Here is a 26,082-nt window from a genome sequence, read left to right on the forward strand (position 1 = left end):
CCTGTAGGAGGAGAATAGTCGAATAGTAATGCCTCTCAACAGTCTACAGCAGTGGTCTCCAATTATTTTTCTCCAAGGGCCAAATTACGTAGCACAAGTGAGGCTGTGGGCCAAAACAATGCCCGAACACAACGAGAAACAAGTTAGATATCTGGACAGAGAACAGATTTTCGCTGTTCCCTTTTCCTTTCTTGTCAATGTCTGTTATGAGACTGATAGCATAGATCTAACTCTCTGTGAATGCTTTGGGGAGATGAAGTTTTAGTGATCAAAAAGAATTTATTCGGACCTCATGGCGGGCCTAATGTTTGCCATGCCTAGGCCGGATATGGCCCATGGGCCTTGGTTTGGAGACCAAGGGTCTACAGTCTACAGAGCTGAGCACATCACAAACTGGATGGATTGTACAATATATTGGTGAATGTGAGATATACTGTAAGCATGGAGCAAATCATGATAGCTGTTACTTGACATTTGCATTACACTATGGCTGCCCCTTCCCCTTGCTTGAATGATGCGCTCTAGGTGTGAATACGTCTTATCTCTCAAGTAGAATGCACATCGCTCCACTTTTCATCGGTCAAACAAACACCAAGCTTCAAAATGTCTTGGATATCAATGTTCTCTCATCATATTTTGGGCGTGCTGCAATAGTTGACTCAATTGCATGGTTATTTGTAGCAGGCCTGTATTTGAAAAAAAAAAATCTGCAGGTTAGTTTCTGTATGGATTGGGGCGATGATGATGAATGTTATTTGACATGAGGTGTTGACCTTTCAGCACAGCATGGATTTACTTCAAGACACCTGCTCATCAGTTTTAATTCTCGATCGTGTGTGTGGGGGGAAACTACAGACTGTGAGAGCATGTCTTGGCTGGTAATTAAGGGAAAAGCAGGCAGGCTACTGTAGCTGGTGCTAGTTTGCATATGAAGAGCAGCCCTGAGTGTTGCTGGAAGGAAGCACCTGTTATCTGTAACCACTGCTGATGCTCGATGTTAATTTCACATGCGGGTATAGTTCGCAGCCAAGGGACTCCGATGCCAATCAATCAGTCTATTCCCTGTGAATAAAGTACATGTCTGGAGGAATAAAGTACTTCTGTGGAGGGAGGGAACGCAAGATATCGATCGATTCATTGATCAGGTTGGCCGGCCATGCCAATGGCCAGAGGAAGCGTTCAGTTCAAGATGAAAAAGCAAGCGCACTACTTTTATTGGTCACACTATACAGAAAATAATCCTATTTAAAAACACTCTCCAGAGATATAGGAGGAAAACCTGACTGACTTGACTGCCACTGCCTCTTCTTACCGTAAGCTATCATCTACCATGCGCCTCTTGTCGTTTTTTCTCTCTCTCTCTCTCTCTCTATTCCTGATGGTGGTGATCAAAGGAAGTCTTATCTCAGCAGCAGAGGAACCACCAGGAGACTCGTGAAATAATTTTCCGTAAAACACTGCGGTGTGCATAACCTCTGTGTGATTGATAGAACCACCACCACAACCACCACCACCACCACCACCAACCGTATCCCAGAATCCCCTTCAGAAATCTCTCAAGGTCCATGGAGGTTACCATGACAACCCCCATCTTTTGATGTTCCACCGATAGCCATGGCAGCTCTACCGCGCGAACGAGCAAGCCATTCCTTGGTCCTCTTTCATCTCATGTAAAAGACTCCAGCTGGACTTCGGTGTGGGTTATCTGGTGGTCTGTTTGTTTGCACGGTTTGTTTTGTTTGTCTGTTTGTTTGTTTGTTGTCATGGCTGGTGGTTTTTACGGCTAGACAGCTTGAGCATTACGGGATAGGACTTATGCTGGTGTGTGTCCATACCTAAAGCACCACATAAACATGTTGTGTAAATAAAGCGGTATAAAAAAGGATAAAACTGGAAGATCATACAGCCAGGCAGAATAATAGCATTGTGATTTCATACCATCTCCATGTAGATTGTGGTGTTTGACCGCAAAGTGAAAATGGATGGATTGAAAATAGAAAGATGCCTTTATAGTAGTGTTTCTCAACAGGGGCGGTACAGCCCCCCAGGGGGAGATCTAGGGGGGCATTGAGAAGGAGAAGGGGTGGTGCTTAGTTGCCATTGGGGGGCATTAGTCAATTTATTTTTTTAATACTAAGTGGGCGTTGTCAGGCTTATGATGAGGTCAAGGGGGCGTTCGGAGGCTTGTGATGAGGCCAAGGGGGCGTTTGTTCAAATAGAAACACTGCTTTATAATTTTTCTTACATGCATTGATTATAAGTCATTTGGGCTATAACCCAGCCATGATCAAGCTTCTTTCTGGAGAGTATATACACTGTAACTTGCCATGCATACTGTGATACAGTATTCACAAAACTCTTAAATACCCAATATACTGTAAATGACCAAATGCCCAACTCCACCCCTCCCCCTCCTCTAACTTTGTAAACATGTACTGTATTTCTTTTGACATTGTGTTAAACCACACATCTATGTGAGTATGGAAGTCAGCAGCATACTGCAAGACACTCACAAGAGGCTTTCCTACAGAGGATGACCATAAGAGAACGCTCCCCCTACATCTATGTGAGTATGGAAGTCAGCAATGTATTCCAAGACACTCAAAAGGGGCTTTCCTACAGAGGTTGACAATAAGGAAATGCAGTGTGCTCTATCCTGTTGTTATAGAAGAGCAAGACTAAAATCAATAGGCACCTGACAGCTACATCGGCTATGGTCTAGTGGGCAGGGGGAAACAATACCCATGGTAATTCTTAATAACACTGCCCTTTTAGACCCCAACAACAGAGCACCAATTAAAAGGAGGTTTCATTTTAAATGTTGTGCACTTTTTGTCCCTGCCCCCCACACCGAAACTGCTCACTCCTCATCTCGCCTCCTTCCTCGAACATTGACTTCCGTTCCAAATCCATGGATTTCATGAATAAAGGATACAAAGAATTACAGATGGCTGTGTGAAATGAGATACAAGCCAGATATGCCCACCAGCGCTCTCTCGCTCTTCATCAAAGTGTACATTGGAGTGAGTCCAGCAATGCATCTCCTCTCTATGTGGAGATAAGCTGCAGCACCAACAGATCCATGTGTGGGGGATTTAGGCAGACAGGCAACAATAGGAGCTAGCTAACCCACCAGTTATACCATACCACGGTGCAGCGCTGTGGCGCGGCTCGCCTCTCGGCATCTCTCCACTATCTATCTTCCATGTGTAATTTCCAGGTTTTTCATTCAAAATCTCATGTCAGATTGGATTGCAAGACCAAAGAGGCAGCTTTGATTTCTCTCTCTCTCTCTCTCTCTCTCTCTCTCTCTCTCTCTCTCTCTCTCTCTATCTCTATCTCTCGTGCTGACTGACAAGTGCACTACGAGTTGATGTGGTAACTGGCTAACCTTCTGCCTGAATATGCACTAGCTGATGTTACATTACATTACACTTAACTGTTTTTTTTTATCCAAAGGAACTTGCAGTTGTTACAAGGTATTGGTTACAGTCCCAGGAGCAGTGTGGGGTTAGGTGTCTTGCTCAAGGGCTCTTCAGCCATGGATGGAGGTAGAGAGTGAAAGGCAGGGATTTGAACCTGCAATCCTCTGATCCTGTGATCGTAAACCCATCTCCTTAACCATTAGGCCACAGCTACCCTCAGATGTACTGTACAGCATACTGTAGGCCTATGTCAAAATATCTCAGCATTATCTCCAGCTATTGAAAATACTGGTACTTGAAATTGTACATAAAACCTCTTTTCAATGGTGTTGAAACCTATTTTCAATGATGTGTGTGTGTGTGTGTGTGTGCGTGCGTGCATGCGTGCGTGCATGCGTGTTCGTCTGTGTGCATCTGTGTGTGTGCATGCAGGTGTTCCTGTGTGTGTTTGCTTTATTCTACATCAATTCAACCATGTATTGTTATGTATTATTAACAACAACAAAAACCTGTTCCAGACAGGGCCAGGCGTGAAAAACAAAACGCTTTTTCACTCATTTTTTAATTTTAATTGTGTATACAGTACTGTAGTTCAGAGCTTCCCCAAAAGTCAAACCGTATAGGCCAGGCTTTCCCAAACTTGGGTGCATGCACCCCCAGGGGTGTGCGGCCTGTCACAAGGGGGTGCGCAAGCTAATACAGCAATGGCAGATATGTGTGTTTTAATAAGCATTATTATATGGTTGTGACGTCATCTGTCGAATGCTCCATTCATTTCAACGGGGCTCCCCAACGTTCGGACGTCTGTTATTTTTCGATAACGGACGGGTTGGTCTATAACAGACCGCTGTCAATGACAACAAGACTTTTCACTGCTAAAGCGACTTTTCAACAAGACTCTAATCAGCTGCTGTGATAGACAGCACCCGTTGTCCTGGCTACCGCTGTCAATGGCAACAAGACGTTCACTGCTAAAGCCACTGGCACAAGTCACAAGTCAGTGGCTAAAGCGAATGTTTCATATCACTCCGCAGGGTCTTTTGTCACTCTAATCAGCTGCTGTGATAGACAACACCTGTTGTCCTGGCTAGCCTACCTAGCTGTTGCCTAGCGGTGTTCCACAACGGCAATGTTTGTTTTGCGCAGCAACAATCTTAACATTAAATAGGTCTAAAGAAATGTGAATCATTTAAGTATATTCATATAATAAGCGGGTTAACTTTCGGCGAGTCGGTCGCTTTGTGGAATAGCAGCACTTCAGAGAGAACAAGACCCCTCCGCTCCGCGTCGGGGTCTAAAGATTCTCTCTGTCGTGCTGCTATTCCACGGTAGCGACCTTCTCGCCGAACGTTAACCCTTACTTAATTAACAGTAAGTAGAAAAGTGTTATTTATTTGCCTGGTCCATAGTAATGCTGGCAGATAAAATGTCAGTTCTATTGGAAATGAGGATTCCCCAAAACGACATAATGTGCATAATATGCAGTGATTTGCTGTCCCATAGAACTTGCATGGGCATCAGCACACCAAAACATTCGCTTAGGGGGTGTGCGAACCACATCAAATTGTACAAGGGGGTGCACAGGCAAAAAAGTTTGGGAAGCCCTGGTATAGGCCATACAGCACACCATGACAATACTCTCGCGTTGAAACAATAGGAGTACTGTATAAAGGAGACGAGAGTGCTGTGAATTAGTCTGAGGCTATTTGCACAACTGTGTTTTGTCATGGGACCTACACTCAGGGCCGCTGAGAGCTTTGGCTGGGCCCGGGACAAAGTCATCTGAAAGGGCCCCCTTACCCAATATCTGCAATGTAATGTGAGGACCCAATTCTGGGCCCCCTCTCTCCAAGGGCCCGGGACAACTGACCTCTTTGTCCTCCCCTACTGGGCGTCCTTGCCTGCACTACTACTACAGGTTTCCTAGTTAGAGCGGCTCATAGAGGGCCATGAGGATAGGGGATAGGGAGCCGTCTGCGCCACCGCCACTCCTTGATTAATTGCATAAATTAATACCAGCCTACATTAATGAGAACATCAAAGGAGCTTTGTTTAATGGGAGATCTGCCGCCCCAGTTGCAGCAGACAGGGGCGGCGACGCTAAGAGACTTGGTGTGCATGCCATCCCGGCTTTCCATGTGACAAGATTTACACACGGCAAAGACCCAGGAAAATAATTACACAGAATACAAGCTATAGCGCTGATATAGGCTACTGTGTTGCCACTACTGGGATAAGGCAGACGGCGGTCCCAAGAGAAAAGGGATAGTATCTAGGCAACCCCCACCCCCAAACATACACACATGCACACACGCAGGCACACACACACACACACGCACGCACACACACACACACACACGCACGCACGCACGCACGCACGCACGCACGTACGCACGCATGCACACACACACACACACACACACAATCTGTACATCTGTTTTCTGCTCGTGATTTCACCCATCTTTGCCTCTCGGTATCTTTGCAAACAGTCCACACTGGTTTATTTGTTGCGAACTAACAACTTAATAAACACTATAAAATATGCAGACCCAGGGGCAGGGGAGAGCGCAAACATTTGTGCGTCCATTCATTGAAATCACCATTACTGCACACATTAAAGAGACGCTCTGCAACTTCAAGTGTTTTCCCCCACCGGGCTCACCTTTGCGCATACTGTGCATGCAGATGCTCATAATAAAAATTGATGGTTTCCTTTTCCGCTTCACCTCAACTGACCAGCATACCAGACGAATACACAAGCATCTTACCAATATCTACCAAGGTCAGAAAAGTCCAAATCTCCTCCGAATTTAACATTATCCTGCTGCTCAAAATATTCACAACTTAGTGGGTCTGCGGGTCCCAAGGACGCTCTTCTTTCCACAGGAATCAGACCAGTCCAGAGAGTCTTCTTTCCTCTGCTAATAGCTCATTTCAGTTAACGTCTGCCGACTTGTTGGAAATGATTACATAACATTACATTACACTACATTACATTACATTACACTAAGCAGACACTCTTATCCAAAGCTAAATTACATTGGCTTACAGTCCCATGATTAATTTTAAAACGTGCAGTAAAATGCCTAGTTTGGCTTTCCCTCTCCTCCCATGCATCCATCTAACCCACCACTTCAGCAAGACCTACTGCCCTCTACCATACCACGGATAGCGACCCAAGGCAAAGATCTTGTGCAGGTGTCACAATTAGTGCACACACACATTCATTATCCGCTATTTATGAGTCTGTGGGGTGAAGGGTTAGACAGGAGGTTACGGGCTAACGGCTACTTTATCCTCATGACTGTGTGCTTTGAGGCTGTACTTCTAATAATAAACTGCTAACGGAGCATATCATGTTGGTGAGGCCATGCTACCCTGGATTAGTTCAAGATGGAGCACTGTGGGCCCAGCCGTGGTTCTAACGGCTGGGCACTTGACTGCTACCTGGGCGATCCGGGTTCTATTCCCGGCCCAGATCAATTCCCGATCCTTTCCCGTCTCTCTCTCCAATCTCACTTCCTGTCTCTCCTCCAATGTCCTGTCTGAAAAATAATGAAAATCTCAACAACAACAAAATCTAAGAAAAAAAAGATTACAAAGTACTGTGGCCTATCTGTGTTCGGGCACGTGCAATGGATATGAACAAGACAAGGCAATCATTATCAATTGAGCCTGTTCTTATCTCCTGTTTTCATGCGAAGTCCCTTCTGTCTGCGACCCCCTCTGCAATACCTCCATTTAGGAACTGCAAGTGCACAGGATTTTTCCCTACACCCTAGATTAGTTGCAAAGATGGTCAAAATGGATTCACTAGTTACAATCGAATGCCATATTTTCCAAATTACCTCATTTTAAATATCCAATTCAGCTGAACTGGACAAGTAAAACCAAGTCATTTGGAATAATATTGTATTGATGTGAAGTGATGTGATGTGAAGTGATATGACTGAGTAAAACGATTCTAGTCCATTCCAGATAACGGCAACAGTACAGATACATTTCACTGTAGGGAACACACGTAGAGTATTCTTAGTGTAAATGTTTCATATCGCCTGAAAGCATTTGGCAGTGTTTGTATGCTGTCTAGCCTGCTGGTTCCTCTCACACATTCCAGCAGACACCTTTTATCACTCAAACCTCCCAAAAAATGAAAGACAAGCAGCAGGAGAAGGAGGCGAAGGAGGAGAGGCGGGCCAGAAAGAGGAGGAGGACGAGGAGGAGAAGAAGGAGGAGGAGCAGGAGAAGAAGAAAAAAAAGACGACGACCAAGAAGAAGAAGAAGAAGAAGAAGAAGAAGAAGAAGACCAAGAAGAAAAAGAGCACAGTAAATTTGCAGCTTCAATTTAACATTTCGAGAGTGCAATGTAATCCTCTTCTAATTGATCATACTCTCCAAGAGTGTAATGTACTCTCCACTGCAAACTGTACTGTGGGGTTCAGGGAAGGGAGCCAACATTTGTAGAGTACAGGCCACAGCTGCAAGCAGCACCCATACGTACAGCTCTGATGGTGCTCAATACTGTAGAACATGCAGGAAGGTTGAAGGTCTGCAGAGATGGATCACCCTTCAACCAGCCTCCACCCCCCTCTAACCCTCAACCGCCCCCCCACCTCCATCCCCCACCTCCACCTCTCCAGCCCTCCATCCTCCACTCTCCACCCCTCCAGACTACACTCTCAATCCACCTCTTCACTCCTCCACCTTCCAACCACTTCTCCACCCCTCCACCTCTCTAGCCTCCACCTGTCTTCTCCATCCTCCCACCCAACACTCCTCCAAACTCCACCTCTCCACTCCTCCACCCTCCATCCACCTCTCTACTCCTCCACCTGTCTTCTCCATCCTCCCACCCTACATTTACTCCTCCAAACTCCACCTCTCTATTCCTCCACCCTCCATCCACCTCTCTAGCCTCCACCCTCCATCCACCTCTCCACCCCTCCACCTCTCTAGCCTCCACCTGTCTTCTCCACCCTCCATCTCCTTGCCTGACCTCACCACTCCTCCCACCCTCCATCCACCTCTCCACTCCTCCATCTCCTTGCCTGACCACCTCACCAGCCTCCATCTCCATCATCCATCTCCTTGCCTGACCTCACCAGCCTCTCCTGCCTCTCCCCACCACCTGGCTGGGGTCTCACAGCTCCAATTATCCCCGCCCCACGATCGTGATCTCACTGTAAGCCTCCCCAGCGGATCAGCCGAGTCATTTTGGTCGGTCAGGATATGCATATTCGGATGACAAACCCCATCTGTTGGCACTTCCCCTTATGCTGGCAAGTCTTTCCTGCATTCATTTTTTTTGTTGTTAAAAAAAAACGTCTGGTGCTTTATGCTTTGCTGTGAATTTTTTTCCCCTCTCTCCCTCTCTTTCCACAGATAGCGGAACAGGTGCAGGTGGTGAATTGAACGGCCCCCTCAAGACAGACTGTCATGAATGGGTACAGGAGAACAGAACTCTCAGCTCAGGGAACAAAGTCCTAGTGGGGAAGCAAAAAGCCTGCAAAGGCCTGCGCACATTTATACAATTGTAATGGATGTAATGGGGCGCGGAAAAGAGGAGCCCTAATAATATTCTCCGGATTGTGTTCCACAAGTACAGAGAGGGAGGTAGAGAGAGAGAAGGAGAGAGAGAGAGAGAGAGAGAGAGAGGGGGAAAGAGGGAGAAAGAAGATGAGAAGAGAGAGAGAGAGAGAGTGTATGTGTGTGTGTGTGTGAGAGAGAGAGAGATAGAAAAAGAGGGAGGGGGAGAGAGAGAAACAGAGGGAGGAATAAGGGAGTTATAACTTCGCCATTGTGCTGCGCAGCCTTTAGACGAGTGGAAAGAAAAGTGTTCATGTGAACGACCGGGGATATTGCTTCAAAAAGAGGCAATAATGAAATGTCACACAACATCGGGAGCAGTGGTGGGAAGTGGGAACTATGACAAAAAAAGGGTTGCAATTTTCAAACTGTCTCAAAGAGCACTATTACCTTTTTACAAAAACCCACAGAGAATGGCAAATCTGAACACGCCCCATCTGTTTCAATCAGAAGACGATCTCAGTCAGAGCTACTGTCAGGCTCCGAAAACGATTCTGACATCACTGGGGGCAAAAAATTGCCTCTGTCAAAACTATCCGTTGGCGTATATCATCAAAAGGGCTGCAAACGCAGTATGAAAGGAGAAGGAAAGGGTTTTATATTCTTTTTGATGGTCCATCTTGGCCCCTGGATATGATGATGTTACATTGATGACTTGTTGTTATATGACCATCAAAGCCGCAGATGATTTGAAGGAAAAGTTTTGTCGGTCTGGGTTGAGGAGAGTACATAGTGGCGCTCACGGCTAGTAACCATCCCTATGTCAATAATCTTGTCCATGGTAGTGTAATTTATTCGTGCTTATTGGAGTGTAAAGCACTGGTTTATATAAAGACAGTGTCTTACCTTAGGGTACTGTTGCACTGGGATGAGAACTCTTTCTGAAAGCTTGATATTTTTGTTGCTGATGACATCCAGGTACTTTTTAACTTCGCCGTCTTTCCGCAGCTCGTCTCCTTCAAACTTCTCAATTTCTGCAAGGAAGAGAAGCAATAAATGAATTTTACGAGTGACGACAAAAATTGATTTTATGGGCGATTCACTATGCCAGGGGTTTTCAAGACTTGTCTTAAAAGAGCCCGGACGCTGAAATAAATTGATGAAACGCTTGCGCACTGATGAAGCTCAGCTGTTATGTGCTGACTCTGACGATTTAGAATAGTGTTGATATTAAAACCTTAAGACATTGAGTCATCCGTACCAAACGTGAGCTTGGCAGAAGACTCTTAAAACTGTAGACAGATTGCACGTAAGGCTCATTACTTCTTGCCTGATAAATTTTTACAGCGCTCGAGGGAATTAAATCCAAGTCAAGCAGACAGGAAATGAAGCTGTCACCTGCATGCTTTGAGGAGGGTATCACCCGCACACACCCCACCACACACCCATTACCCACAATCCACTGCTCCGACCCGGGGCCACCTCCTGCCAAAGCAAATTCATGCTCTGCTGAAGTAGAACCCTGGGCCAGCACTCAGTCTCTCCCTGCTCTGGAGCCGGGGAAACCATGCCCACTACAACCAGAGGAGAGAGAGATGGAGAGAGAGAGAGATGAGGATGGGTGTGGGGGGGGGTCAGAGGGAGAGAGGATGGGGGGAGAGAGAGAGGAGAAAGAGAGAGACATAGAGGGATAGAGAGGATGATGAGAGAGAGAGAGAGAGAGAGAGAGAGAGAGAGAGAGAGAGAGAGAGAGAGAGAGAGAGAGAGAGAGAGAGAGAGAGAGAGAGAGAGAGAGCGAGAGAGAGACACACACACACACACACACACACACACAGATGCACACAGATGCACACAGACGAACACACACACACACACACACACACACACACACACACACACACACACACACACACACACACACACACACACACACACACACACACACACACACACACACACACACAGAATCGAGGAGAGAAAGAGGGGTAATGAGGGAGACTGAATATGTGAGCGAGGGATGAGATGGGAGTAGAGGGCGGTGGGAGGATGAGAAGGAGAGAGATGGGTGGTAGAGAGAACAGGAAAACCTGGTAGTTTATCTCAGTGCTGAGAGTAAATTTGTTTCTAAACTCCATCCCTGTCTGTGCCAAATCATACTGATCTATTTATACATGAACAAATGTCAGAGCTGTGGGTGGCTTGTGGTGGGTGGGTAGGATAGTGATGGGTAGTCATGCTGGTGCATGGAGGAGGATGGGGATGGGGATGGGACACAGCTCTGGTGTATGGGGGAGGATGGAGATGGGACACAGATCTGGTGGAGGAGGATGGAGATGAGGGTACAGCTGTATATGGAGGAGGATGGGGGTACAGCTCTGGTGTATGGAGGAGGATGGAGATGGGGGTACAGCTGTATATGGAGGAGGATGGGGGCACGGCCCTGGTGCATGGAGGATGGGGATGGGGGACAGCTCTGGTGGATGGGAGAGGATGGAGGAGGATGGGGACACAGCTCTATGGAGGAGGATGGGGATAGGGTACAGCTGTGGTGTATGGAGGAGGATGGAGATAGGGACACAGATCTGGTATACAGAGGAGGAATATTATTAGTGCAGTAGGGGTGCATTTCTCGAAACCAAAGTTGCTTACTATATTAGCTACTTTGTTGTTTTCAATGCATTTTCCTATTGGCAACTACCGAAGTTGCTAACAGGCTAACAACTTCTCTTTTGAGAAATACACCCTAGTAGTAGAGTAGTAGAGTAACTTTATTAATCCCCAAATAAAAGGGAAATAAGGGTATCCTTGCTGCCGCTCAGGATGGCACACCCAAAAACAAAAAAGTACACTGCACTACACAACACCGTGCCGTTTGCACTGCAGTATGACAGTGTGGCTGGGGAAGCCTTACACTGCACTGCACTACACTGTGCGGTTCGCACTGCAGTATGACAGTATGGCTGCCGTAGCCCCAGTGTACTGTACATGCATCCACTGTGCTGTCCACACCTCAGCTGCCATGGAGGGGCTGTGAAGTACACCAGTCATCTGCACCATGCGAATCACTGACAACATCTCCACCTGGATACAGAAAATTTGGCCAAAGAACTATATTTATATCCTTGTTGTTTGTCAGAAAAAGAGAGAGATAGAGAGAAACGAAACAGCTGAGGTACTCAGATACTTGCGGTAATAAGCAGGGCAATCCCATAGGGATGTGAAATATATCGAATTCATACTGTGATATCAACATTGCTGTCAAACAGTATCAAATTTCATAATATCGAGTTGAAACAATATTTTTTTGTAATTTGTCTATACTGACAAAAGGTATAGTATGTTACGTTAAGCGCAATACATTCCCCTCCAAGTCAAGTCAAGTCAAGTCAAGTTTATTGTCAATTTCTTTACATGCACTGGTCATACAAAGAATTTGAAATTGCGTTTCTTGCTCTCCCATGCAGACATAGACTAATCTAGGTAAGGACATAGACAGTATAGACATAGACAGTACTCATACATGGACATAGACAGTATGGACGTAGACATTGCTCATACAGACATTTAAAGTGCAAGACTGGACAACAGAAGACTTGTAGAGAACATACATTAAGAGGAGGTATTTTGTTGTTCTTTTTTCTAAAAGTCCTTTATAGCGTTCTGACATAGTAATAGTAGCATTTGAAGAAATAAATAATTAAAAAAAAGGTTTTTATTAAATACACCAGCAGCAGTATGTGTGTGTGTGTGTTTGTATGTGTTTTGTGTGCGTGTGCGTGTGTGTGTGTGTGTGTGTGTGTGTGTGTGTGTGTGTGTGTGTGTGTGTGTGTGTGTGTGTGTGTGTTTAGTGCAGGTAGAGAGTGCGGTGTGCGTCTGTGTGTGTGTACCTGTGTATGTGTGTGTGTGTGTGTGTGTGTGTGTGTGTATGTGTGTGAGTATGAGTTGTGTGTCAGTGTGTGTATGTTTGGGTTTAGTGCAGAAAGTGCAGTGTGCTTGTGTGTGTGTGTGTGTGTGTGTGTGTGTGTGTGTGTGTGTGTGTGTGTGTGTGTGTGTGTGTGTGTGTGTGTGTGTGTGTGTGTGTGTGTGTGTGTGTGCATGTGTATGTTTTGAGTTAGTGCAGGTTGAAAGTTCAGTCACAGATGTAGTAGTGCAGGTGGAATGTTCAGTCGCAGATATGGTGGTGGGGATGAGGGGGGGGAGCGTTGTCAGTGGCCTGGCTGGCTAGAGGCTGACAGTGAAGGGAGAGTGGGTTGAGTGTTCAGTATCTTGATTGCTTGATGCATCGTGCTGCTTGCAAGCCTGGTGGTACGGGAACGGAGGCGCCTGTACCTCTTTCCAGAGGGCAGGAGGCTGAACAGTTTGTGTGCAGGGTGGCTTGTGTCTTTGATGATCATCAGTGCTTTTCGGGTGAGGCGTGCGGTGTAAATGTCCTGCAGGGAGGGGAGTGGTACTCCAATGATCTTCTTCGCTGTGTTCACAACACGCTGGAGTGTCTTCCTGTTTTTCTCCGTGCAGCTTCCTCCCCACACTGTGATGCAGCTGGACACGACGCTCTCTATGGTTCCTCTGTAGAATGTTGTCATGATGGAGGGTGTAGCACTTGCCTTCTTTAGTTTGCGCAAGAAGTAGAGACGCTGATGGGCCTTCTTCGCCAGTGATGTAGTGTTGGTGGTCCAAGAGAGGTCGTCGCTGATGTGCACTCCAAGGAACTTGAGTCATTGGGGGTACAGGGCAGACTTGCTACTCAACACTCTTGCAGAATGCCACAGTGTGTTTCTCTATGGCCCTCCAGTCACGCTGCAAAAGAAGATTTTGAATTGTTTAACACAATTACTGTATTTGTCTTAAAAAGAAATATCATCTAAAAATATTGTGATATCAATATTGACTGAAATAATCGTGACATTGATTTTTCTCATAATCGAGCAGCCCTACATACCCATGCTTATTTCAGTGATGGGCAAAATGGATTCATTAGTTACAATCTAGGTTCATTCAGTTGGTTCAATGATCACCTGGTTGAATCGAACAGGTAAAACAAGGCCATTTGGAAAATGTGGCCCTAGATTCTAACTCCTGAATCCATTTTGCCCATCACGGGCCAATTTTAGGAATTAGCTTGAGTCTTCCCTCTGTCTCACAAGTACGTACATACAGTATAATATCTGAATATGTCATTATTGGATGTCCTGTCATGTTAATAGCACCAGCTTATTGTCTTTGCTTCGATCGTGCTATCATTTACAGCACACATTGACACACGTATAAAACGGCAGCATTTGATAAGCTAACAGCCAATCAATTGCATGACTCACAGTGTGTCAGCCTCAGCTGCACGCTGCCTGTGGAAGAGTTTCACTGACAGTCTCACGTCGATAACTTATTGCATCAGACTCCATCAGTTAGCTTTGCTCCAGCAAATAGAAACAACATACACTGATGTGCGTGCCAGGCTAAATGCAAGCGTATAAAGCACCCATTTTCAAAGCAACCTTTTGGGTTCTCCTTTAAAAGTTGCAAACATCGGAGCGAGTCTAGTGGGTTGTCAGCAGAGAGAGAGAGGGGGAGAGGGAGAGGGAGGTAGAGAAACAGAGGAAGACAGAGGATTCCAGGGAGGAATAAGGGAGGTATAACTTTATAACTTGTCGGTAGAGAGAAGGAGAGAGATGGGGGGAGAGAGAGAGAGAGAGAGAGAAAGAGAGAGAAAGAGAGAGAGAGAAAGAAAGTCAGAGAAAAAGAGGAGAGGGAAGTGCAACCATGCACAGCCGGGTCTTCCTCATCACTTATGGAGTTGGATCCATGTGAGTGAGCACAGCGTTTGGGTTTCACTAAGTGGCTCTAAGATCAAGCTTAGCGAAGCGCAACCATGTTTTCCACAGCTCATCTGTGCTCGTAAGCTTTAGTCACTAGACTTTTTTGTTGTGCCGGTATTTTTGTTCGGGGTTTTTTTTCATTCAATGTGGCTGCTTTTAAGGTTGCTTGTTGTTGTTTAGGGTTTTTTTTTTCTTCCAATTTGGCTGCTTTTATGTTTCCTTGTCCTATAGAGTGCATTTGGATTGCACTTTATATTACTGTTTCTGTACACGTCTATCTACTACATGATACACAGTAAATTATAGAGAAGCAAATGTTCTTACAACATCTAACATTATGTACAGCACACCTTAGGATTAGGCTTAGTTTTTAGATCTACACAGTGTACAGGTGCATACAAAATATTACATATTGTTAAATGTTCTAAAAAGCAAACAACATTATTAGCTAGTTTTACCCCTATTTAATAGTTTAATTGTGCATTCATCCTTTAAACGTGTCAGTGATATGGCACATACAGAATCTGTTTACACGTATGGATATTTTTGAAAACGCATTGGTTTTGGCATCTCGCTTACACATACACATAGAGTTTTAGATAGATCATTCAGCCCTATGGCATGGGCTGCAAAGTTGCAGCAGGAGCTCGTACAGTACTTTCACCCTTCCCATCTTGCCCCCTGCCTTCTTCATCTTCTCCTTCTCCTTCTCCTTCTCTTTCTCCCTGCCCATCTCTGCCTAATTCAGTTGCACTGCGTCTCAGGAAAAGGAGACAGACTGAGCTGCCTGCGTGTGACTGAGAGAGAGAGAGGCGCTCTGCAAACGGCCCTCCACAGTGAGGGATGAGCTGCCTTTGATTGATTGGCCTGATTGGTCCTGGCACCCGGCTATCCATGGACACAACACTCTTCTAAAAAGACACTGATAAAGGTGAAAAGAGAGAGAGAGAGAGAGCCAGGGAGAGATGGAGAGAGGAGGAGAAGAGAGAGGACGATAGAGAGAAAGAGACATGCCAGATGGTGCTGTTAAAAAGTGTTTGCCAGAACTCTCTCCTATCTCGGCCGCAGAAGAGAGAACATTTCCAAGGAAACTATTATTTCACTATGCTTTGCAGCGCCGATTCCAGAATCTACTGGCGAGCCGCTCCCGATGAGAGAAGAGGGGTGGTGGACTGCCTGAGAGAAGCAGGGTGGGGGACTGCCTGAGAGAAGCAGGGTGGGGGACTGCCTTCTTCTCCTGCCCAACAATACAAATACGGCCAACTGGCTCTGAGTTGTAACACAAATGCAGCTTGAAGGCACATCCCGTCCCTCCTCCACGGTGGAGCAGACACACTCTCCTCTCCTCTCCTCTCCTCTCCTCTCCTGTCCTCTCCTCTCCTCTCCTGTCCTGTCCTCTCCTCTCCTCTCCTCTCCTCTCCTCTCCTCTCCTCTCCTCTCCTCGCCATGGAGCAATCACTCTCCTCGTCTGGGTGCGGCACCTGGGCCCCACACCACGGCACACACACACACACACCAGAGATGCAAACACTGGAGAACAGACATACACAAGGAAGACCTTCAGATGAATTTATAGTTATACGGGTGGAAAGGTAGCCTTTAACTATATACAGTTATAAGTTTCACCTATATGGTATTTACAATAAAGTCACCATGCATAGGTACAGTCAGTCACACGACAATGTCTATTTTTGTTTGTCACTATTTAGGCTACAGCAAACCGTTAAAATTGATTGAAAATGTAAAATAAAGATGGGACATACAGTATATACTCCAGGAACTGTATCCGAAAATGAAACTGTAATGGTGTCCTGTAAAATGGTCTAAATGGGTTAAAAATGCCGAATAAAATGGCGATATCTTCTCTCGAAACGCTGAATCTGAAGCTGAATATGAAGCTGTCCTGTGTGTGCTTATATTGGGTTGAAATCCCTCATGCACTCCATGTTGCATTTCAGTCCAATCAGTCTGCGGCAACACACCCCAGTCAGAGCATACAGTAATGACTTCCCCATTACCGATTAGGCTCATCAAGACACGTGCCAACTCACAGTCCAGAGAACCTGTAGGCTTGATAGACAGACTGTAAATGTTGGCATTCAGCGCATTTTGGCTATGGTACAGACCCGTAATTTACGGCAATTCAGTTTGGGCCCTACCCATTTGGGCAACCCATATGTCTATTTTTTTCTGAGAGAACCCAGCAAACATGGTTAAATGGATGAAATAGATTTCGAGCTCTCAAAATATCCCAGGGGTTTGGTGGTATCTTTCAGCCTGCCATATGGTATGGACACCATGGGAACAGGTAACAGCTAAGCTAAGCTGAGCTAACTTTTCTCAAAACAGCAACTACATTAATCCTTCTCAATAAGCCACCCAGGAGAAACAAAACAATAAGAAACCATGAAAATTGTTTGTACGGAGACTAGAAACTCTCTATTTCGCAGTCGTAAATATGTATCTCTGACATCTTGCCTGGTGTTTCTGCGCGTTCTTCCAAAATCCGTCTGAGTGTCCTGGATATTAAACTGCTCTATCTTCTCTGGATCTCAGCTCCCTATTCACGCTATTTATTTTATTATAGTGTATCAGTTTTTGGGGGCCACATTACTGAATCAATGTCATTGATTCTGGGGTCTTAGCGTTATACGAGCCTCAATATATCACCTACGCTGAGAGGCAGACCTGCGGCTTGGGCCAAATTTACAACCCAAGATCTTATCAGACAATCCAACCTGGATGGTACTCAAACGAGGAGATGACCTTTCCCTAGGATTCTCAAGGTTAGCAGATGGGCTTGATGATTTATACGATACACATTAAGTTGCTTCTGCTGAACTAGATGACCTTAAATATACTTGTAATGTTTAAGGGCATCATTATTTTTTTCACCACTGTGCTACATTAGTGTCCAGACACTTTTAGTTGTAACTGAACTGCTGCATCGTTATCTGGAGTTCTCGAATCTCTTGTTTGTTTGTGGGCACCAGCAAGGGTCTGTATATTTTGCTAAGACGTCATGGAAGTGTTATCGTGTTTCTTGAACCACCTCTGAGTTTTGTGAAGGGCATCTCCCTTTTGACTGATCACGAGCTCACTGCATCCACAGTCATATTTTTTCTTTTTTTCTACTCCCCCCCTATCTCTCTCTTCCTCCCACACACCTCTCCATCTCTCTCCCACCCACCTCTGTCTGTCTCCCATCCGACTCTCCATCTCTATCTCTCCCGCTCTCGCCTAGCCAACTCTCTCTCTCGCTCTCGCTCTCTCTCTCTCACACTCTCTCTCTCTGCCCTGCCATCCTCCCCACCTCTCTCTGTCTTCCTCCCACACACCTCTCCATCTCTCTCCCACCCATCTCTGTCTGTCTCCCACCCGACTCTCCATATCTCTCTCTCTCTCTCTCTCTCTCTCTCTCTCTCTCGCTCACCCACCTCTCTCTCTCTCTCTCTCTCTCTCTCTCTCTCTCTCTCTCTCTCTCTCTCTCTCTCTCACCCACCTCTCTCTATGTATCTCTCTGTCTCTCTGTCTCTGCCCCCCCTCCTCACCACCTCTCTCTCTCTCTCTCCCTCCCTCTCTCTCTCTCCCCCCATCCTCCCCACACCTCTCTCCCTCCGTCTCCCTCTCTGCCTCTGTGAAATGAAAACCAGGAGAGGATGAGATGAGTTCTTCTTCAAGTGTGCTGGTGGACAGATGTCAGCGCAGCGGGCCGCCACAGTTATCAGGGGGTTCCCAAAAATAAATCAGGGGAGAAGACTGACACTAATTAACTGGGAAGCGGAGGGCAAACACTCGGGCTGCTCCCTGCCACGCGGCTCACGCCATGCCGCCCCGCGCCACGCCACGCCACCCCACCCCGCGTATACACCCACACCACAACATGTACATACACACAATGCAGACAAACAGATGGCTTGTTTTGCTTATAATAATGGGGCCGCAATATCGCAGTCATCACATTTTAATTTGTTTACTACGTCGCGTGATGCATGTGCTCGTTTAATAACCCTGACTTTGCTCTGGAATTTGTTTACGGCAGCGGTGAAATAAAACAAATTCACCACCACCCCCACCACTATACTGCGATAAATGTGTTCGCTGTCTGAGTCGAACTGACGTGTCATAAGCCATATGCACTGCACAGACTAACTGCACTACTACACCAAAGAAAGAAAAAAAACAACAGCCTTAATATGCAAATTCAAAGCAAGAAAAATAACATGACAACAGCAGCTCTTGCAGCAGTGTACTGAAACAGCAGGTGGAGGAGACTGCGAGTCTGGGAGAGGAGGATGCACTGTAGTTCCCAAACTAAACCATGACAAGGCCCGCATATACCGGTAGCAAACATCTTCTACTTGTAGTAGAGTAAGGACGGATTCGAATTATGCAAACTCCCGTCCTCCCTTGCTCACTTGCCCGTTACGCAGTGACACAACACCTTCGGCTTAGCAACACACTCAAGAAAATTGTTTATTCAGGTACTTTCAGGTTCCCTCCACAGCGGGAAACTCCACCCACTTTGTCGGTTGTTCCAACCATTCAAGGTAGTAACTTTGTTAAAGCAGAGACGTTCAAATGGGATTAAGAAATGTTTGGTTTAAACTTTGTCTCAGCCTGTTCTGCCCTTGACCAGTAGCAAGGGAGGTGGGTCGACCATAACTTGGTTCTCACACGATGGCTGTTACCAACCATCTGGAACATTGTCAATCGCTTAGCTCTGGAAAGGCATATGTGTGTTCAAAACAGCTCGAACCTGATTTCACGGAATTCACGTGGCTTTTTTAAAATCAAGTACTACTTCAACCACTGACTTGTATATACCCCACCCTGCGATCCCGCCTGCGATTCTAATTGGACAGGCTGTGAAATATCTGATTCCATTCAGTCTCGTCTAAGATTTCCAGACCCTCGTGCGAGCTCACGAAGTTTAACGAAGATGCACAAAGCACGAAGGGTCTGCGTGAGAGCCAGGCTAGGTCAACCATGCCGTTTAAGAATGCTAGCTGTTATGCTCTTGGTCAGACCAAGTTTCGAAGAGATTTGTAAGTCATGATAATCAGGCTAGATTTGCTATACTTTTCTTTCCACATTGCTGAGCCCCCCCAGAGGTCCCTGGGCCCCCACTTTGAAAATCACTGCTTAAGTCAACAAGCCAGCGCTGGACTGGTATTCTAGCATACAGGGCATTTTCCCGGTGGGCCAGCAGTCCTCAAGGGCTGATGCTGCTGGTTTTGTCGTCGTCGTTTGTTTTCCCCTTAGAGACTAGCCCACCATTTATAAGGGGCAGCCCATTGGTCCACATCAACACAGGCAATGGAGTGAGCCATAATATCGAAGAAAAGTTCATAGAAATAATATCAAAGAAAAGCAGATGGGCTATATGAGAGGGGCTGGTCTACGTAAACAAGGCCGACAGGTGGACAACAGATGCGTCCCTCTATAATAATAATAATAATAATAATAATTGTATTTGTATAGCACTGTTTCATACAAGGCATGTAACTCAAAGTGCTTAACAAATGGAAAAAAAAAAACATTTTTAGAGATAGATTTAAAAGGAGAGGTATAGAGGAGAGGCAGAAAAAGCAGGAAGGCAGAGGAAGAAGAGATAGACAGAGAATGTAGAGTCATAAGGTCAACGTATGATAGGACCAGGATTCTTAGATGTGTAAGGTCCATAGTGGCTGGGCCTATCATAAGTCATAGATAGTCACACAGAGATTGGGCGCTCAGGTGCGGCCCCTGGTGGCATCAGGGGTGAGGAAAAACTCCCTTTCGCTTGATTCATAGTTTGTAAGGGGGAAAAAAAAGCTCAGTGAAGTCTGAGAAAAAAAAGACCCCCTATAGTCAGGAAGAAACCTCAGGCAGAGACCAGCGGCCACCTAGGGGAGCCCCCTGCCAGGGCTGGTTGCGAGTGGTAAGGGCGCTGCGGCAGCTGGGACACTATGACGCCTTGGCAGCTAGGAGTTGGCAAGGATGAAGAGGTGGGTCTTCAGCTGCTTCTTAAAGGAGTCGACGGAGGTGGTTGATCGAATCTCGATGGGGAGGGCGTTCCATCTCTTGGGCGCATAGCAGGCAAACGCGGCGTCGCCGATCTTCTTCTGCGGGGGGTGGGGGGTCCTTAGCAGCTTGGCATCAGTGGACCTGAGAGCTCGAGCAGGGGCATAAAAAGAGAGCATGTCTGAGATATAGCTAGGGGCAAGTCCATTTAATGCTTTAAATACTGTGAGCAGAATCTTAAAGTCGATTCTGTAAGAGACAGGTAACCAGTGCAGGTCTGCCAAGACAGGAGAGATGTGCTCTCTCATTCTGGTTCTTGTTAGGATTCTTGCCGCAGAATTTTGAATGAGTTGCAATTTGTCAATTAATTTTTTTGGGAGACCAGAGAAGAGAGCATTGCAGTAGTCTATCCTACTGGTGACAAAGGCATGAATAAGTTTCTCAGCGTCTTGTTGGGGGGCCAAGCCGCGCACTTTGTTAACATTTCTAAGATGGAAAAAAGCAGATTTTGTTATCCTGTTGATGTGAGGCTCAAAGCTCAAATCCGAGTCTATGACCACACCTAGGCTAGTAACCTTATCTTTAATGTGTATGCTTAGGTCACCTAGGCTTGAGTGGAGTTTTGCACGTTTTTCCTTAGGCCCAATGAGCAACACTTCAGTTTTATCCTCATTTAATTTTAGGAAGTTACTGTTCATCCAATCTGTGATGGCAGACATGCATTTAGTCAAGGCATGAATGGCAGTGGTTTGGCTAGGCTCGACAGAGATATATAGTTGAGTGTCATCGGCATAGCTATGAAAATCAACATTGTGCTCTCTGATGATGGAGCCCAGGGGCAACATATAGAGAGAGAAGAGGAGAGGGCCCAAGCAACTACCCTGAGCAACTCCAAAAGGCACATCATACTTGTTGGAGACGTGTTCTCCGATGGTGACAAAAAACTGCCTTCCTGTAATATATGTTTTGAACCACTCTAAGACGTGACCGGACAAGCCTACCCAAGATTCAAGGCGGTCAATTAGTATGTTGTGGTCTATCGTGTCAAAGGCGGCACTGAGGTCGAGGAGGATAAGTGCTGAAACTTTGTTTGCGGCAGTGCTGAGCCTAAGATCACTTATTATTTTGGTTAGTGCTGTTTCGGTGCTATGGTTGGCTCTAAAGCCTGATTGGAATTTTTCCAAGATATCATTCCCAGCCAGATGTTGATTAAGCTGTTTAAATACAACTTTTTCTAGTACCTTGCTTATAAAGGGGAGGTTTGATATAGGTCTGTAGTTGTTTAAAGAATTCTGATCTAAATTTGTCTTTTTTAGGAGTGGCTTTACCATGGCTGTTTTGAATGAGCTTGGAAAAATGCCTGTAAGCATAGAGGTGTTAACAATTTGCAGTAAAGGTGCTGCTAAGCAACCAAGTATGTTTTTTAGCAGATGTGTGGGGATCGCGTCAAGGCTGCAGGTAGACTGCTTACTTTCCCTGACTATTTTACAGAGGTCGTCCTCTGTAATTGGACAAAACTTTTGGAAGCTCTCAGGTCTCCTAGGGGGTTTAACCCTCCCCTCGGTGTATAGCATGAGTGGGCGACAGAGATTGCTGCGTTTCCACCTTGGATGCCTTCTCTAATGTCGGCAATCTTTTTATTAAAAAATCTAGCAAATTCCTCGCACTTGGCATGTGATGCTGCATTTAGGTTGTTATTGCTATGTGTTGGATTAAGCAGGTGGTCAATAGTGGAAAAAAGAACTTTCGCATTATGCTGGTTGTCTGTTATGATTTTGGAAAAATATGCTTTTCTCTCTGAGCGTACCGCATTATTGTAGGAGGAGATCTCATCCCTAAGGGATTGTCTATGGACTTCTAATTTAGTTTTCCTCCAAAGACGCTCGGTTACTCTGCATTTTCTTTTTAAGGCTCTAAGTGAGTCATTCATCCAAGGTGAATACCTAGCTCTGGTCCTTGTCGTCGTTCTAATTGGAGCTATGTTATCTAGAATTCCTCTTAAGTTGTTGTTGAACTTGTTGTATATACCCCACCCTGCGATCCCGCCCGCGATTCTAATTGGACAGGCTGTGAAATATCTGATTCCATTCAGTCTCGTCTAAGATTTCCAGACCCTCGTGCGAGCTCACGAAGTTTAACGAAGATGCACAAAGCACGAAAGGTCTGCGTGAGAGCCAGGCTAGGTCAACCATGCCGTTTAAGAATGCTAGCTGTTATGCTCCTCCCGTGCTCTCTCTGAGCGCAATAGAAATCACCTGTGGGGTACGAGCCCACCAACGAAAGAACCTCCCTTTGTAGCCTACGAGTAACACACCGTATGTCAATGGCCCAGCTGTCTAGCGCCATGTTTCAGAGCGCAGCGCACACTGACTCGGCTACTCACTGAAAAGGCAGAAGGGAATATTAAAAGGGAGGCTCGTTGGCTACACACAGACGTATGAACCCGATTTTGTGGACTGGACAAAAGCGGAGGAAATGTGAATGTTATGAAAGAAAAAAAGTCCACGTTTAGAGGCGCTGCGGGCTGTCAACTAATTACAGTTCCATGTCGTGGAGCGTTATGCAACGCAAACGCCCTCGATCCAAGCAGAAAGGAAAATGTGAATGTTATGAAAGGAGAAAAGCTAACCAAATGTTACAGGTCCACGTTTAGAGGAAGGGCTGTATGCGCTGCTGGTCGCCTGTCAACTAATTACGGTTCCATGTCGTGGAGCGTTATGCAATGCAAACGCCCCTCTATCCGAGCACAAACAGCTGTGTCAAAAACTGCCTGCCGACTTCTAAATCGTTCATTTCCGCGAGTCTCTGACGAACCAAAATAAAGTTGCCTCCCATTGTCCAAACGCAAAACAATGCCGAAAATTGAATGCCCCCCTCAGTTATCTCAAAATGCAATCAGTCTTGCCGGTTTGGTTACATATCATATGGCCTACGTTTTGGCTTGCACGCATTCGCTCTGGTCCAAAATGCCAACTCTGCCGCCTTGTGGCCACAGGAAGGAACGGCCTACGTTTTGGCTTGCACGCATTCGCTCTGGTCCAAAATGCCAACTCTGCCGCCTTGTGGCCACAGGAAGGAACAATTGAAGGAATGCGTTTCAGACAATTGAAGGAATGCGTTTCAGACGGACGGACGGACGGACGGACAGACAGACCCTCTTATAGAGATGCTGGGACGCATCTAAAAATGCCCAGGCTGAATTGTTCTCCCAGTCCAGCCCTGCTAGCTACAAGCTGTGCTCGAACACCCACCACTGCAGTCTCATCTCGATCTCTTTCAGCAAAAGCACTAAAACTCCAGCTAATCGGTAGACTGGAGGGTCCCTTAATTGAACCTTTGCCTTTGGCTAGCGGAGCCCAGCGTGGGGGAAACGAGCTAAATGTGCTTAGCTCAACCCGCTAAGACGTAAGACGAAGGGGGGCAACTGGAGCTGCGTTACTGCCCTGCTGCGACACACCTCGCTCAGACACACACCCATTTTGGTCTAATTGTGTGTGTGTGTGTGTGTGTGTGTGTGTGTGTGTGTGTGTGTGTGTGTGTGTGTGTGTGTGTGTGTGTGTGTGTGTGTCTGGAAGTTGTATGCGTCTGTCTATGTGCGTGCGTGCGTGCGTGCGTGCGTGCGTGCGTGCGTGCGTGCGTGCGTGCGTGCGTGCCAGTGTGTGTCTGTGTGTGAACATGCATTTGCGCATTAACTTATTTACAGCCTCACAGTTTGTGAGATAACAGAATGAAATGAATGGAATCTGAGTAACTGTCTGTGTGTATGTGTGTGTGAAAGGCAATAGTCTGGGGTGTCACTACAGTGAATACAGACTGTCATCATGCAAAGGCGTATTTATGTCATGCAAGTGCATTCCGCCGTGGGAAAGCACTTTTGTCACTTGACGAGGTTTGCACAGTTTTCCCGCCATGTCAGCAAATTTCTGTTGCCCCGGCGAATTTCTGTTGGTAAATGTGCCTGTGCCTGTGCCCTGATCAAAGCCATGCCTAACCTTAACATTTCTGCTGATTTACTTTAGCTAAGAACAGTGAAACAGGCAAGGGAAATTGTGAAATAGTGGTGGAATTGTGCCCTCACCAAAACCATGCCTAAACTTAAAGTGATACTGTCCCATTTTTGGAAATAAGCTCATATTACACCTCCCCTTGAGTTAAATTCTTGAGTTTTACCATTCCCCTGTTCTTCTTGCCGTTCTCTGAGTACGGCAGTGCAAATTGTACCTCTAAGCTAGCAGTTAACATTGAGTTCTATGAGTCCAACTAGCCGCCAGCTGGTCTCATATTCAACGTTAACTGCTAGCATGGAGGTAAAATTTGTGGTCATACTCAGAGAACGGTTGAACATACAGGAGAAAGGTAAAACTCGATAATTTAACTCAAAGGGGGGTGTAATATGAGCTTATACCCAAAAATGGGACAGTATAACTTTAACCTGTCACTGGCGTTGGGGAGCACGAGTTAACACGCACAATGCAGACGGTTCAAGTCAGCTTGGTATCTTATCGCTCTGGCATGATGACATGTTGGTGAATGCGTTGTCCTACAGCTGCTGCTACTAAAGATGGAATGAACTCGAAGGCCCCAGAGATGAACTACTGACTGGATATTGCAGTGCCAAGGCAAACGAGGTGCCACATTGAGGAGGGCTAATAAAGTGCAATATGGGGGCAGTGGAGATCTAACGAGGTGAGTCATTTTATTGGAACGAAGACCGCCACCCACCTAGACTTTGGGGAGGTTACACAAATGTGAATATTTTGAAATGCAGATATTTTTCAAATCCGTTCATCCGTATCCGTAAAACTCCATTGTGACAGGGGTGTTTTACCCCCCTAAATGGGATTATTTTAGTTTTCAAATGTGCATTCTAAAACTCTGTTTATGTGTTAACACAGGGCCGTGTGGTTTACGATTACGATTATCATTGATTGGACGTTAGGAATGCATCATTTGGCGTATACGTAGCCCATCGCCAATCTTGTCAGTTGTGCCAAACAAACTACAAGCTTCCGAAACAATAGTTTCCTTGCTGTCAGGCTGGGCACAACTTTTGGGGGACTTTTACCCATTCAACATCCCGATTGCAAATGACAAAATGACGTTTGAATTGTGCTTGCGAAATGTGAGATATTGAATAACACCCCCATCTTCAATGACATTTTGCCTCACCTGTTTAAACAACACCTTAAAACACATCTTTTCCTGGAGGCTTATGGCTGCTAGTTCCACAAGCACATGCTCCTACGTGCACGCACACACTTGCTCTCGCACTGACACGCGCACACATCCACACATTCCCACACTGATACCTT

At 46.0% G+C, this 26,082-nt stretch overlaps 1 protein-coding gene across 1 annotated transcript in view; it reads right to left on the reverse strand.

Annotated features, from left to right (window-relative positions):
• The window catches only part of khdrbs2 (KH domain containing, RNA binding, signal transduction associated 2), a 122,971-nt gene that overhangs the window by 86,803 nt on the left and 10,086 nt on the right, over positions 1-26,082 (reverse strand). The window contains exon 2 of the mRNA XM_063192270.1: positions 9,858-9,985. Coding sequence (XP_063048340.1) covers positions 9,858-9,985 — 128 coding nt within the window. The remainder of the gene's footprint in view (positions 1-9,857; positions 9,986-26,082) is intronic.

Source organism: Engraulis encrasicolus, chromosome 24 (genome assembly GCF_034702125.1).
Source record: "Engraulis encrasicolus isolate BLACKSEA-1 chromosome 24, IST_EnEncr_1.0, whole genome shotgun sequence".
Lineage (NCBI taxonomy): Eukaryota > Metazoa > Chordata > Actinopteri > Clupeiformes > Engraulidae > Engraulis > Engraulis encrasicolus.